This window comes from Pogona vitticeps, chromosome 4 (genome assembly GCF_051106095.1).
Source record: "Pogona vitticeps strain Pit_001003342236 chromosome 4, PviZW2.1, whole genome shotgun sequence".
NCBI classification, from domain to species: domain Eukaryota; kingdom Metazoa; phylum Chordata; class Lepidosauria; order Squamata; family Agamidae; genus Pogona; species Pogona vitticeps.
In genome coordinates this window covers 80,778,545-80,795,075 of record NC_135786.1, presented here as the reverse complement: position 1 = coordinate 80,795,075, position 16,531 = coordinate 80,778,545, and the positions used below count along the sequence as shown (strand labels likewise).

The following is a 16,531-nucleotide window of genomic DNA, read 5'->3' as shown; positions in this document are numbered from 1 at the left end:
ACTTGGCTTGTCTCTGATGTCTGACATGGGAAATCCTCAACATTATTTTGAATTGCTTCTTGCAATATAAGCTGGAGCACTGTTGGGATCTCTGTTGGAAGCATTCCATGCAAGGTCAATTTAGGTTGGTTCTGGGTGGCACAGTTTTATAACATAAAATTGTAAAAATATTAAAATATGTTTAGGATGAGACCGTAGATCCATAAGATCTTGTTTCTCACATAGCCAGTCAGATGCTTCAAGAAAGATAAAGCTTTGCCTACTTAAATCTATACTGATTTGTCATGCATTTGGCAGTGGGTCAGCGTTGTGTTGTGCAATGGTTGTTTTTAGGGTGAGAAGGGTGTCTAAAACAAAAGGCACAAAGGATATGGATAAAGTATAGTCTAGAAACTGTGTTCAGAGGAGCCTCTTTCAGAGTGAAAAATAAGCATTATACAATATGAAAGAATAAACAGCGAACCAGGACTGATTTCATGATCTTACAATTATAACAACAGGAATTCTTCTTATGTGTCAAGTCAGAGATGATGAGACTGGTACAGTGTTGGACATTTTTCGTATGAAAAATGTAGGTTGAAGATATAGAAATTCTCTATGGGTAACGATCACCATTCTTGTCCATATCGCATTTATGAAATGGTTAAGGAGTGTAGGCACTTCTTGTCTTTTATAACACTGTTATTTCTGAGGTAACTGACAATTCTCCCAGCTTCCCACACTTCTAGGGGAAGGGGTCATAAAGTAACTCTTTCCACAGAACATTTTGAGATCAAGAAATGTTGGGAGTCAAAAAAAGCTGTTATCCTCCCCCCCCCCAAAAAAAAATGGGAAGAAGAGCCAAATGCAGTACCCTTGGTCACCATGCAACACTAAACTAAGACGAAAAAGTTCCGTGATGATAAAACAGAAAAAATGGAAGCCTCTTCTATTGGGGGAAAGGTTTAGGAAATTGGAGCACAAATTAAGGCACAACACCTTCTTGGAGCTGGGTGCAACAAATTGTTGGAAAGCATTTTCTTCCTCTGTTGAAACGGACACCTCCCTGCCCCCTTATTCTTTTTGCACAAATAAGGGAAAGAATTTTGAAAGGCCATTATTGTATGGTTGCAGACAGAACACAGTAAAAACACTGCTCCTTTATTCTGTCTTGTCAGAGAGGTCTTGACTGAGTTGCGGACAGAATCCAAACAGGAACTAGCAAGCATTGTGTGGTGTCAGCTTCAGATAAATGGGTAATGCCAAATTCAGCTTCTAAGACAGATGTCTGGGAAGAAGAGATGAGGAGTATGGAAATATTTTCCTTCCCTTGTGAATTCAAGGGGAATTAATATGATATTAGTATTCTCTATCTGTTAAAGGAGAACTAAGGCTTTCCATCTTGGGGGAAATGATGGGAGATGTAAAGCAAAGGTGGAAACCGTGATCCTTCAGATGTCTATCACCTGCATTTCCTGTAACAATTTACCAATTCCTGTGCTGGTTAGGGTTGATTGGAGTTATAGGCCAAAAACATCTGGAAGGCTACAATCATCCATCCCTATTTTGAAGCGACTTGCATGACTTTTTCAGCTGAGTAAGACATTATGTTTATGTTCTGATCGCATTTTTGTTCACACTGTTTAGTGTTAACAGTTTCTTAGGCCATAACAACTTCATGTCCTTTTTTTTGGCTGTGTTTAATTTGTGCTGCATTTGAGTCATTTTTACAACATACTCATTCAATTGCATTTATGTCCCACCTTTGCTTCAGGGATCTCAAGGTGGCCTACCTGTCTCTCCTTCTCACCGCTTTGTCCTCACAGCAACCCTCTGAGATAAGTCAGGCTGACAGACCATGAGTGGTCCAAGGACATTCACTGTGTTTTATGGTTCCCCAAATCCACTTACACACTCTGACTGCTATACTACACTGTCTCTCCTGCTGTAAATGCACTTGCTACAATACACTTTGTATTTGAGCGAAGGGAACCTAGAAAACAGATTTAGTTCATGTTATAAGCAACCACCATATTGGCTTGTTCTGCGTGAAATGGATCCGAAGATAGTGTGCAATTCTTGCTCCACAAGAACAAAACTGACTTTTCCTCCCTCTCCTTCCTCTCAAGTGATGGAGGCTGGAAGCTAGTCCAGGAATGATAGCTTACTTATTTGTATAAGAAGAATCTTATACATCCCATGAGAGCGCTTTGCTCACGCTTTCATGGGCTGATAGAATAAAGGATGAAGAAGTACTTCATTGGATAGGAAAACAAAATAAATGGAGTCATTATTAAGAAATGCAAGCTCCTATACCTTGAATTTGTCATGGCAGATATAATGTACTGTAATGCATCATTGAAGGGACAATTGAGGGAAAATATGGAAAAGGTAAAAAACAGATTTCTTGGATAAGTCACATCTGAGACTAACTGGGTCTTGACCGAGAATAATTAATCCTCATGACAGCTGCTGGATGACTTAGTGGTTTAGGTATCTGGCTGTAGAGCCAGAGGTTGGGAGTTCAATTCTCCACTGAACCTCCTTGACATGGGCTGAACTTGATGATCCATAGGGTCTCTTCCCACTCTTCAGTCATAAGATGACGATAGTGGTGGTGATTATGATTATCATAACTGAAATGGCACTCTGAGAGCAAGCATGAGATGACAATTCTCCTATTGCATGTGCAACAGAAATTGCAGAAGCAAACATAGCAAATCAGGTTACAATTGCACTCTTTAAGTTTTTTTCCATTATGAAAGGTATACAAGGTGAAGAAGGAAAGAAGATGGATAGATAGATAGATAGATAGACAGACAGACAGACAGACAGACAGACAGTCAGTCAGTCAGTCAGTCAGTCAGTCAGTCAGTCAGTCAGTCAGTCAGTCAACTGATACACGAGAACGAAGTCTTTGACTTTGAAGCACAAATGTACATAGAATTTACTTGGGATTTTCATTATTAATCTGCTACATGCACTCAGTTAATTACATTAAGTCATACAGCATTGCAATCCTGTGTAAGTCATCAATAAAGCCAGTAGTAAATATCTGTTGACTGTTTTTACTCAGCCATATGCTTTGTACAAGAATATGCTGCTGCTGCAATTTAACATTAATTCGGCATGCTGTTCATTAAGCAATTTTTAAAAATGGTTTTGTTTTAATTGTAGATTTAGCTGAAAAGTGAGTAGATCTGCCCTTACAATAACTCCCAGCAGGGAGTTAAATAATGCATTCTGAGTTTCACACATGAACAAATTTCAGATAAGTAGCATTTAACTAAAAATCCTGACCTGTTTTGTAGGATAGTAATTGATCCATTCAGTGTAGAAATCCCAATGAGATATTACTTAAGTGGAATGATCATGCTAATTGGATAGGCATGCCCATCTTTATTGGAGTGTTTTATTAATAGCAGGGAAGACTGGTTAAGAAATGTGTGTGTTTGTAACCGGAGGAAGCAGTAATCAGCTGACCAACCAGATTGGGTTGCCCCTCACTATCACCTCCATGATAATGGCTTTCATCAAGGTGATCACTGAGCTGTCACTTCGTTTTTCCACCTAAAAATAGGTCAATAGCAATAACAAAGCCTTTTCTGATTCTTTGCAGTTGCAGGAGAGGCTCCTTGCCATATAGAATGGTTGACTGTAGAGTGAAACTGGATATAGTAAAGCTAATGCTTTTCCAGGGACTCAATAGAAGCTTCATTCCTTCTCAGTTTACCTCCAAATTTGACACACCGGACATCTACTTTACAGCACTGGTGTTACATAAAGATTTAGCAGTAGTGGATTGAGGGATCTGTGACAGAAGAAGAGATGGAGATTCTTGATTGTGTTCTATGGCCTACACATATGGCAGCCCCACTGAAGCCCAAGTATAGGACAAATTAAGAGTTTCCTTCTCTTCTCTCAATCTTGGTTTTCTCTTTTGTGATTAAATCTATAAAAGTTTTCATCTGTGAAGCCACCATGGCTGGGAAACAATGTAATATATTAATTAGTGTACTGGACTGGGTTTTTAGTCCCAGTTTAGCTGAGAAACTCATTGGGTGCCATCAGCCAGTCACATTCCTTCAGCCTGACTTATTTTGGTTTGGGGCCAGTGCACCAAGCATTGGCCAATAGCTGGATATGGCTGCATTTTTAATTACAACCATCACCCCAAAATGATGGGGGTATTGTTGGAAATTAAAAAGTTAGACACTAAAATGTTAGATATTGCTGCTGGGCACTGTATAAACACACTTTGAACACAGCCACTGCTGTTGCTGTCTGCCATTGCTCAACTCATCATGGCCAGGTAAGCTAATTGGCAAAGAATGGGGTCCCCAGAGAGCATTTTGCTCAAACTCCGCCCCCCTCCAATCTGTATGATTCTATTCCATTCTCAGTAGATTTTGTATTTGAGTGATCTGCTTTATTGTAATAGACTTATGGCTGAGTATGTAAACATGATGAAGGCATATCTTTATTTACTGTAGCTCTTGTATCTAAATATGGGAGGAGAAGCTCTGTCTGCTTATAGAGATAATTTATAATTTGATCACACTGTCCACCAGGGGAATATGTGCCATATAATATATATATATACCTGAAGAGGATTAGGAAATAATGGAGAATTCCCAGACCTTTGTGGTTTTAGTCTAACCAAGTACTCACAACCTTGAAAAACAAAGACTTCTGTGTTTTCAGCCTTGAGGCAAAAGGTATAGAAAATGTTGAGGGACTGTGCCTTTCTTTTACTCTGTTTATACAAAGAACTAGAATCCAAATGATTGTGGGTGCCTGTCTTCTATAATGGAAGGAGGAGCCACTCATATCTCTGCACATTGCTGACAGCTTCTGATTTCCAGCAGCTCATGCAGCTCTTAACTCTAAGGAAGAATTTCTCTAAGCATAGAGGATTTTAATAGCCTCTCCAGACAGCTGAGAAACCATCATACTTATTTTCCTCACACAATGTATTTGTTGAGGCATAGATTGAGAACTGGTCAGAGAGATGAAACATATGCTTTTCAGATCCTAGTAAGTCACAATCCTGTGAATAAATCAGAACGACTCATTAGCTGGAAAGCCACACACACTATTTTGCTGAAGCCAAAAGCTATTTCTGTACTGCTGTGTTTATATTCTTGGGAAAAAAACTTAATGTTTTTAATGAGCTGGGTAGCTCAAAGGTCTCATGGCCTTTTATACACTTCAAGTTTTGATTCTAAGGCAACGAAAGGTAGCTTTTCACATTTCTCAGGAGTAATGGCAGAAGTCTTGAACCTCTTTTCCGACTTCCATACTTTGTGTATTTTGCCCTTTTGCTAAGGGTGAAATGCATGAATCTCCTCGGGTAAGATGCGAACAGAACATATCTTGTGTGTATTGTTCTCTTTCAGATTAGAATCTTATATAGGAAGTGAGAGAGAACGTGTAAGTCTATTATACTTGCCACTTTGAAATAATATTTCTTTTAAAAATCAGAGAAATTGAGGGTGATTTCACACGCTGGTGCTATTACCAAACATTAGTGATTAACATTAATCAATAATTAATTCTCTTCACTTCTCAGCTTGGCTTCTATCCTGTAATAATTGACATAGGTTTTGCTAATTTGTAGTGGTTCACACAAAATTACAAAAAGGCCCAGTTGCTTTTAGAATTTTTCCTTACATCAGTCATCTCTATATAGCAAGTCTTCCTGTACATCACCAATATCATGATGGCTGAGAGATTTTGTTTTTCTCCTGTCAAAGCTTGGTTTATTTTCTCTTTTAAGTCATAAGTGTGTGATTTCCAGAGGTTCAGTGGCTGCACTTGTCCATCTCAGGACCTTGGAGGGTTTCACTCATTTTCATGACCCCTCCACACCCCTACACCCCAAATTTCTTTATATAAAAAGTGATGTTTTTGGTATTTTTTAACTGCAGAAGCCCCCTCATGCCCTCTACTGAGTAATAATGTTTTTTGAGTTGTAGGAGGCCCTGGGAGTACAGGAGTGCCTTTAAAAATGACAGAATTGCCCATATGCTTCCTAAAGGACCAAAGGAGGCTTTTTCAGCCCTATTTTAATTTTGTTTTTTTAAAGTGGAGTCTGTATGGGAATGCTGAGAAGGATCAGGTCACAAGCGCTTTATGCTTTTAGTTTGTGGTGGGATGGAGAGGGAATAATGCATTTCCTGAGTTTTACATGTTTGCCACATGGTTGCTGTGGTGACTTTATTTGCTCCAACCTGACTACCTGCACTTTCAGATCCCCAGGGTGTCCCATTATCCTAGAATGTGCAAACTCACTTTGAAAGCCATAATTGAGAGCAACTTTTAGAACACTTTGCATATGTTGTTGAACTTTCCATCAGCCGGAAGCACAATAGCTAAGCCAGCCTTCTCAAGGGATCAGAAATAATAATCTAGTCTTATCAGGAAAACGTACCTTAATTAGTTCATGTTGAGAGGTATGTTGATATTTACAGAAAGTGATAACTGGTGCTGTCCATTTGTTTAAAGTGCAAGATTTGAACCTCAGATGTCCATGCTGAGTTCTTACTGATTCTTCACTGGCTTTTGTTGGTCTCTTGACCAGTTATGAGTGCTTTACCTTTGTATGCCCTTCTGAGAAACAGAGCTTCAAGCTGTTTGTTTGTTTGTTTGTTTTTTTGTTTGTTTGTTTATTTATTTATTTATTTATTTATTTATTTATTTATTTATTTATTTATTTATTTATTTATTTATTTATTCGATTTATATCCCGCCTATCTAGTCGGTTAAGACCACTCTGTTGCTGCATTATTTTTTAAACATTGGTAGTAAAATACTTTACATTACAGAAGTGGAATGCAAATGACAAAACAAAACATTTTTAGCTTAATTAAACTTGTTTCCCATAATTTTTCTTTTTTTCCAAAAATTCACGAGCCCTGCAGAATAATTACAACAGCACAGATGGAAAGAATAATTTAAAATATTAGCAGAAATTGCAGCTAATTATCATCAGAAGCAGACAAGATATGAAAAGTGTTCAAGAATCAAAACTGCCTTTTTCGGTGTCACAAGCGTGAAATATGTTACAGTATTGATTTTAATTTTATCTATAACAAATTTCTGATGGATTCTCTTGTTCAATTGAAATGTTAGGCATCTGCTAATGAATGAACATTGTTTGTCAAAGATTTATGGCAAATAAGATTAGAGGAGTGGCAGCATTTTTCAAATGGATTTTAAAAGGTCCTTAGTTGGAGTCATTGATTGAATTCTTCTCTAATTGTGTGGCTTTATTAGAAAACACCATATAAGGCTGAAGCGAGAAAGTTTCAAGAGACACTTGGCATGAGGGCATAGTCAGGAAAAGGGAAAGCAGTGATAGCCATACAGAGAATGAAATAGAGCAAGGCAAGACATGGCTTGCCTGCTGCTGTTGCTTATAGCAAAAACTGCATAAATGGACCAGTTTTTAGCCCTGGTTTTTATAGACCATGGAGGGAATGTGTTGATTGGTCAGTCAGGTCACGTACTCTTGATTATGTTTGAGGAAGTCCACTCAGAGATAGTGCTGGAGAAAATAGTTTCTAAACTTAGTAATAGAAATTTCTAGAGCTCTCTACCATGCTCACAACTTCTACTGGCTGCTGTTATGGTAACCCTGTGTGCTGCTGACTCTCTTTTAACTGGAAAGGCAAGAACAGAAAGTATCCTCAGAAGAAGAAGGAGGGAGAAAACTTAAGCTCAGCTTTTAACCTTGGAGAGGGGGGAAAAGAGAGGGAAAATGCATAGGTTTATCTGTCCATCATCTCCCCTTTGGTTTCAATCTTACTGATGTGTAAGATTGTTGATTCATGTGTTGGTGCTCAGTTTCCAACTCCGTTTCCAACACAACTCAGTTTCCCATTGACAATGTGGCTCTTGTTTCTGCCGCTGTATTGTGAATATCTTATTCCAAGGCTAAGCTTGTATTTCTGCCTGCAACAGCAAGTTCTGCCTTTCCCAGTCCAATTTTTTTTAAGTGTGTGAAAAATGAACTTAAGTGGCTTTATTCTCACCACAGATGTGCTGGGTTTGTTGTCTGCCAGAGTGCTGAAGTGTCCTTAGTATTAAGTGAAATACCTGAATCTTTCCGGTTTTTGAAACTGACATAACTTTTCATCTTGGCTTTCAGCTGTCAGCTTTTTCGGTTATTCCCTCATATGGACACTCAATGCTGCTACTACATTTCAAATTTTATATGCTGAAAAATCATTGTAACTATTTGATACTCCCTTGAGGCAAAAAAAGTATGCAAAGTAGGTTTCTAGTTTAGCGTTTTAGCAAGGATCTCTGCACTAAAGTCTGTAAAAAGGGCTTAACTGCAGCAACACACTGCCGTGGCATGTAGGGCATCCAGTATTTAAGATCTCAAGATGAAGGGTACTTGTGAAAGAACAACAAACCTCTTTAGAAGTCTATTTCCATATTCTTGCTATCTTCATCCCCCATAAAATAAGAGAATGACAGGAATGAGCAGCAAGTATCTATCTTGAGGCTGGGCAAAGTTAAAAGCTGCTTTAAATTGAGTCTGACTAAGAGACCATCTGCCTTAAGACAGACAGACAGACAGACAGACAGACAGACAGACAGACAGACAGACAGACAGACAGACAGACAGACAGACAGACAGATAAAACCTTTATTGGCGTAAGTAAAAATTGGACATAGTCACGATGGTTTGTTAGGTAACTACATATATAGGCACCAAGAGGGCAGAAAAGTGTTAGACATCATTAAAGGGGAAACGGTTCATCTCCTAACAATAGTATCAAGGAAGTCTGCAACTCTTTCTGCAATGTCAGTCATCTTGGCTATCAGAATATAGCAAACTTTATCCGTATCTGACCTCCCTTCCAGCTTTAATAAAAATTGGGGCTATTAACCTTGAATGGCCGATTGAGTGAAACAGACAGTGCAAAAACATATGAACAAGGGTTTCCAGCACCCCCTGTTCACATGGGCAGTGCCTTTCAGAATAGGGAACTGCATTAAATCTGCCAGTAGGCATGACATTGCATCTGGTGAAAGAAAAGGCCACATGTTTTTTTTGGGGGGGGCATTTGAGCAAGGAAAGGTAGGCAGCAGGTTTACCCATTTTAGGAGGAACATGGAAAAACAATGGTACACAGAATTTATTAGCAGCACTACATAGGTCCTGGCATTCAATATCCAAAATTCTTCTTTTCATTATTTGGAAGGCTAGCTCTTGACTTAGAGCTCCAAGGTAGTCTCTATCTATACCAATTGATTTCAATTTTTTCAAGAGCACAGTTGACCCAGAAGGTGGTCCAGAGTCCCGCAGAAGTTGATATACTAAACTGTCCATGTTTAATTGTAATAGATACTTAACCAAAATTTGAACGATCTCAACCAAACTACAGTCTGTATTAAAGATACTCCGGACTCCAGACAGAGCACCGAGTACGGCACGCATGTAGGTAGTCGTAACACTTTGCATAATTGTAGCTGTTCAATCCATCAATCCAAAGCACTTGCCCAAATTGGGAAACCATAGAGGGCTTGTGGAATAATTTTGGACTTGAAAACTTGTAATGCTGCCGGAACAAACCAATTTCCTGAATTATAGTAAAAACGCAAAATAGATTTGAGTAGTGATCCTAGCTGTGTTTATAGTCACCTTTCAATGGGGACCCAAGAGTGTTTAACCTGTTCTATGTGATTTCCATTTAGGTTCCATTGAAATTCTTTCCATGTTTTGGCAAAAACCAGTATTTTTGATTTATTATAATTTAATTGCATTTTATTTTTGCTCAGATACACTGCACATCCATTAATCAGATATTTAGATTTCTCAGGAGATAGATGAGGTGGTCAGGCACTCCCATTTCTTTAAGAACTTGCCATAGTTTGCTGTGGTCCACACAGTCAAAGGCTCTTGCGTAGTCAATGAAGCAGAAGTAGATGTTTTTCTGGAACTCTCTGGCTTTCTCCATAATCCAGCGCATGTTAATTTGTTTTCTAGTTCCTCTGCCCCTTCGAAATCCAGCTTGTACGTCTGGGAGTTCTTGGTCCACATACTGCTGAAGCCTACCTTGTAGGAATTTGAGCATAACCTTGCTAGCATGTGAAGTGAGTGCAATAGTACGGTAGTTGGAGCATTGGTTGTTGTGGGTTTTTCGGGCTCTTTGGCCGAGTTCTGAAGGTTGTTCTTCCTAACATTTTGTCAGTCTCTGTGGTCGGCATCTTCAGAGGACTGGAGTAGGAACTCTGAAGATGCCGGCCACAGAGACTGACAAAATGTTAGGAAGAACAACCTTCAGAACACGACCAAAGAGCCCGAAAAACCCACAACAGCCATTAGATCCCGGCTGTGAAAGCCTTCGTGAATACAGTTTGAGCATTCTTTGGCTCACAATTCTCGTAGCTTTAAGTTCTCAGAGGAGCTTCAAGTTCTCAGAGGAGATTCAAGATCCACACTTGTTCTTTGCTAGGGCTTTCTTTGCAACATTAAAGCATGGTGAAAGATATAGGTAGAGCTTTCTAAACTTGATGGTAACTGCAAGGCATTAGGGAACTGGTAGTTTTTTTTTAAAAAACGTTCTCTACAGGGCCTAGCAAACAGACAGCAAACTGTCCCCTAACATTTTGCAGTTCCTATGGAGCTTTGAAATCTCCATCCATATATATATATATATATATATATGAAATCATCCTTTGCTAAGTTATAATTGTAAGGGAATGAATTTGCACCTAATAGATAAAATGAAATAGCTAATGGGACTAGTTACTAGTAACTAGTTACTTCCATGTTCTTGCAATACTGAATGAAATGGGTCATTAAAATGTGATTACTTTTCCTGTTTGTAGACAAGAATCTTGCACCTTCCCTCTCCTCCAGCAGCACACCTTACCTCAGTGAAAATGTCTCTGACTCTGAAACAAGAAGGCAAGATGGCGAGCAAGACAACACGGATATACATTCAGAATATGAAAGTGAAACAAAATCCCAAAGAGGGGACAGTCAAGAAACAGAAATGGAGGAAGAGGGGGATAACAACAGAACAGAATATACAACAGCCAAACGCACACCAGATGTTTCATATGGAAGAAAGATGGAGGCGAATCTTCAGGACATGAGTTCCCTCAGTGAGAAGCTCAGTCTTGTAGGGTCATTAGATGTGGATGTGAGGGAGGAAGAGATCGAGGAGGATGTGCTTGTGCATTTTAGAGGCAGCATTCCAGCAGCAGAATCTAGAAGCAAGATGACTTCTGAAGATGAGGAAGAAGGTGGTGAGTATGGTCTGAAGTCAAGTCTATGAGGGATCTCTTGCCTTGGGATGTGGTGTTTTGCTTGCTCTGAACTGGAGTCTGCATTTTCTATGCTTTGTTTCAGCGTGGCCCCATGAAACACAATCGCTTGCTTCTTCCCAATACTGTAATATGTTTGAACAATGTAACTTTTCTGCTTCATTGTGTATGTGAAATACCTGGCAGTGTTGTGTCCGGAAACAGCCAGGCCAAATTATTGTTCCAAGTGTTACAATGGTGGTGTATGCAGTATAACATGTGAGACTTTGGCCAGTCTTTCTCTTGTCTCCATCACTGTCATTTGCAGGACATCTTTGGACAGCTGAATTGATCTTATTCCTAGATGGAAACAAATAGATCTCAGATCAAGCAAAATGCCCAGATTGGATAACTGTCACGTCTTAAATCTCAGTTGGAAAACCTGTTCTGCTGAACGATGGTTGAATCCAACTGAGTTGATTTGTATAGGCACCCAAAATGAATATTTGAGTCTTGTTATTTTTTTAAAAAATCATTTTGGACAAAGAACAGTGAGACACTAGAAAACATTTTTGTTACTACATTTTCCATTATGAAACTATGGACAAATCTCTTAGCTTTAATCTTACCAGAATGAGAAGCTTAGGAAGCTGCCTTATAACTGATTGGACTATGTGTCCGTCTAGCCTAGAGTTGTCTACCTTGATTGGCATGGCTCTCCAGGGCCTGGGGCAGAAGGATTTCCCAGCACCTGCTGCCCAGTCAGTTTAGGTGGAGATGCCAGAGATTGCATTTAAGGCATTCCGTACACAAAGCATGCGCTTTTTGCCCCTTTAAAACTATAGGATATATGTTGTTTCTGGACACTAAAATGCATGTATTTGCAACAGTGATTTTTATTTCCTTGATCGAGTGCCTTGCTAGGAGAGAAAAAGATCACACACATATCATTTTTTTAATAACTGGGTCACAGCAACCTCATCCCATTAGTGAACCAATTCACACTAATTAGCCCAATATCTATGGTGATGTAGACAGGAAGGAGAGCCAAAAGTCATGCAAATATTTCCGATCTGTATATCAGTGTGCATTATTCTGGTAGTGTTCTTGCTTAGATTTTAAAAATGCTGGATGATTTCTTTCATATTGCTGGGTGCTGTTGGCATAGGTTTGCATGTGCACAATGAAAACTAGAATGGTTTGCAGACATCTTGGTGCTGGATTACTTTTCATTGCCTTGAAATTTGTTGTATATAAAATGTGGGAAAAATTTGGCTGGGGGGGGGCTTAAAGTTTTGATGATTATACTGAGTTTTTCATATGTGTTTAGCTGTGTGAAATCTTCTGCTTCATCTTTATGCTGGGTTTTCAATGTAACTGACTTCCCAGTTAGACTGTTGGATGAGACTGGTATTTAAGTACTGTTGGAGATTGGTGTTATTAACCACTTACCAAGTATACACACAGGATCCAATGCTCTATACAAAATGGACATGATGGAGCAATCATGTGGGTTGAATTAGTGGCCTGCCAAAAATTTTGGTGCCAAAGCGTCTCATCATGTCTGTTTAGCTCAAATTTCCAAACAGAAAAAAACACACATTACTTGAAAGTTCTGGGTTTTAATTTGCATAGTATTTAGCCCAGAGTTCTTGAGACCCTATTGCATTAGTTGGAGGAGTAGAATCTCAGACAGCTATTGAAAGTATGTATTTTTTTTCTAAAGGCAGTTTTGCAATGCAATGTATACCTGTATGATGAAGCACAGTGGGACTTCCGTATACACAGGATCAGTATCCACTGTTTCACTTATCCATGGTCGGAAAATATTAAAAGAAGAATTCTCGAAATATGGATTTTTAAAGGTGAAGTTACCAGAACTGGCCACTAGAAGGAGCTAAAGACCATGGTATTTATAGTATTCGCTATTAAAATAGCATTTGCTATAATCTGTGGTTTTTCAGCATGAGTGAATACAGGGGTCCTAATGTGCATTGTCATGAATCTAGGGAGAAACAAAACCTTTTACTGAAATTTTCCGTGTGAAAAATGGGAGCTGAATTTGTGATGGTTTAAAATATTCAGATTATCAAAATATAAGAAGAAGATTGCAGAAAAGAAGATTGTTAGGAGCAGATGGTAAAGACATAGGCCTGTATCCTGTTCAGTTTTTTTTTTCCAGGGTGGAATTCCCACTGTAGGTGCTGCTGTGGTGATCTGTGAGGTGGCCGTTGAACCCCGTCAGATTGCTGCAGCAGCTTCCATACCTGGAGTTTCTACACACATATGCTGAACAGGAAAGGTATGCATAAATATGATACAAAGATATAAAGATAGATTTCCTCTGCAGAACATTATTGTTTGTACAACTCAAATCTCAAATACAGTTTGTTGGCCTGAGGACCTCCAAGCATTGCTTTTTAGTCCCTATCCAGCCCAGGTGGCCACAAGGGGCATTGGGGAGTAGGGGAGACAGAGGTTTTCTGGTCTTTTGACTATCTGACCACTAGTACTTCCTCCTGAATTTATTGTGAGACTGATATTCACAGGGTCTGCCTATCCATCTTCACTTCCTTTTCCTTCCTGGCTCTAAAGAGCAGACATGCTAGTATTTCTCTCTTTGTGAGCTCCTCTAGTCTAGGGCACATGTCTAGTTCATTCGGAGTTGGTTTAGGCCTTTCTGTTTTCGAAGAGTGATGGATAAGGAATCAGGAGACTTGGATTCGAATCCCTACTTAACCATGGAAATTCAGTGGGGGTACAAATGGTAAATCCCTATTGGGGTTGCTGCAAGTCAGTTCCAGATGGTGCATAGCACACATGCACAAATTTTAATGTAAATGCAGTGGCGCCTCGCTTAACGAGTGCCTCGCTCAACGATGAATTCGCATAACGATGGCCTTTGCTGGAAATTTTGCCGCCTCACCTAACAATGTTTCCTATGGGGGATTTTCGCATAACGATGTTTGGGACCTTGCTTTACTTAACGATGACAGTTTTAGGTCCCCTGTTTCGCTTAACTTTTTTTTTACAGCCCTGTTTTCGCTATATGAAAAATATTCTGAAATGTTTAAAAAATGTTTAAAATGCTTGGAATCGTTAGTGCACCTAATAAAACCTTTGTTAAAGTAATCTGGCTTTGTTCTGAGTCTTTTTGAATTTTTGGTGATTTTTTTTCACCATTGAAATGTATTGAATCGGCTCCTATTGGAACGGATTAACCGGTTTTCAATGCATTCCTATGGGAAATGGTGTTTCGCTTAACGATGTTTTCACATAACGATGTTTTTAATGGAACCAATTAACATCGTTATGCGAGGCACCACTGTATCTTATTAAAGGTTATTTGTTTGTCTATAATTGCTTCTCCTGCTTTATTGTTGGGGCTGATAACCCAAGTACAGTGGTGCCCCACATAGCGACGATAATCCGTGCAGCCAAAATCGTCGCTATGCAGATTCGTCGCTATGCGAAATAAAAAAGCCCATAGGAATGCATTAAAACCCGTTTAATGCATTCCTACGGGCAAAAAACTCACCTTTAAGCGAAAATCCTCCATACGGCCGCCATTTTCGCTGCCCGGTAAGCGAGGAATGGGTGCGAAAACACAGCAGGTGGCCATTTTTTTTACCCGGCGGCCATTTTGGAACTGCCGATCAGCTGTTCTAAAATCATCGGTATGCGAAAATCAGTAAGCGAAACAGCGTACTGATTGTTGCAAAGCGATTTTTTACCATTTAAATCATCACAATGCGATCGCTTTTGCAATCGCAAAAACTTAATCACTATGCTGATTCGTCATTAAATGGGGCGCCTGTTAAGCGAGGCACCACTTGTATCTATGCAACACTTACTCTGCTACAGAGAGAAAGCTTAACTGTATTTTCTCTTTCACCATGTGAGTACTCACAATAGATTTTGTATGATGTTTCTGAGCAAATTGCAGACATTCAGTTAGAGATGTCCAGCCAAAGAAGCAACCTTCCAGGAACATATCTATGCTGGTTTAGAAGCCTAACTGGATGAGCATTTGAATCTATATGTCAGTGCACATCTGGATTCTGCTACTATTGGTTGTACAAAACTAATCATTCATGACTAAAGCTGTATAACTGCTATTAGTGTTTCTTGCAGTATTAAGTCCCCCATTGGAACAAGCCATCAGTTTCATCCATTTTGTATGGATGGAATAAAAACATCCTTACATACTAAGAATGTAAACCTTGTTATGCTCATTAACTTGTAGGCAGAGCAATTTGAGAAAGACTGCTCCCATGTGTGTTTAATAAGGTGTTTGTAGACCTAGGCAAAAGCCATTGGGTTTCTTTAAAAAACAACAACACCCAAACAAATGAAAAATCTAAATGTCAGTGAGGTTTAGAACCTCTATACAGTGATTTCTTTTTTAAATGTTGTTTTAGACAGAAGAAGAAACATCTGCAGTTTTTGTTTTGGGAATAGTGGTAGCTGAACTGATAGGAATGCAATATTAATAAAACATATTCTGTTAAGCGCAAGTGAAATGTAAATAACCTTATTATATAAGCACTGAGGTTACAATGAAAATATTAACGCAACTTTCAACTGTGTCCTAGGACTAATAAGAATGCATTGAAAATACAGCAAAATTGGAATCATTGTGTCCTGTGCATTTAGGAATATCAAATATGTGTGTTTTGAATGCATAGGGATTTGCATTCAGATCTGTCCATGCATCAAAATGAGATAAAGCATGCGAACTGTACTTAGGGAATTGACAGAATCATTGGAATTGTGTTTGAAAGCTTAGTATTTAGAAAATGCCCTGAGTTTTTCTCCAACATTTTCTATTTCCTAATTGTTTTGATTCAGTGGAAATTAAAAGTATTTCTGAAGAAAGGTCATCTTATGGCTTGGTGGTTATTTGAGGGGGGAGGATTGGTGTATTTTTTTTCCTTTTTGCATGATGGAGATTCAGCTGCATGAAGTGTGCTTTTCTGTGTTTGATGCATCGTTTTGGTGAAGGTTGCTGAGTTTTAAGTGGTGTCTTTAACAGCTAATAGAGTAACTTTGTGAGCCAGTCAGTATTCATGACTCAGTATTATTCCCAATTTCTCTCTCTTTGCTCCTTGTTTTTGCAATGGTTGTGTTATTTTTTGAAGAAAGCAAATCAGCCAAAGAGAAAATAGCTGAGGCAATTGAACATGATCAACTTTTGAGTTCTGAACCTGAACCTAGTGATTCCAGTACAGAAGATGAGGAGGAAGATGCAGTTGGTACTGGAGATAAACAAGAAGGTAAAGTA

At 39.0% G+C, this 16,531-nt stretch overlaps 1 protein-coding gene across 16 annotated transcripts in view; it reads left to right on the top strand.

The window, feature by feature from the left end:
* The window catches only part of ERICH3 (glutamate rich 3), a 98,358-nt gene that overhangs the window by 73,380 nt on the left and 8,447 nt on the right, over positions 1-16,531 (top strand). For all 16 annotated transcript variants that reach the window (XM_078392989.1, XM_078392985.1, XM_078392987.1 and 13 more), the window contains 2 exons: positions 10,828-11,250; positions 16,389-16,523. In XM_078392989.1, the coding sequence (XP_078249115.1) occupies positions 10,828-11,250; positions 16,389-16,523 (558 nt within the window). The remainder of the gene's footprint in view (positions 1-10,827; positions 11,251-16,388; positions 16,524-16,531) is intronic.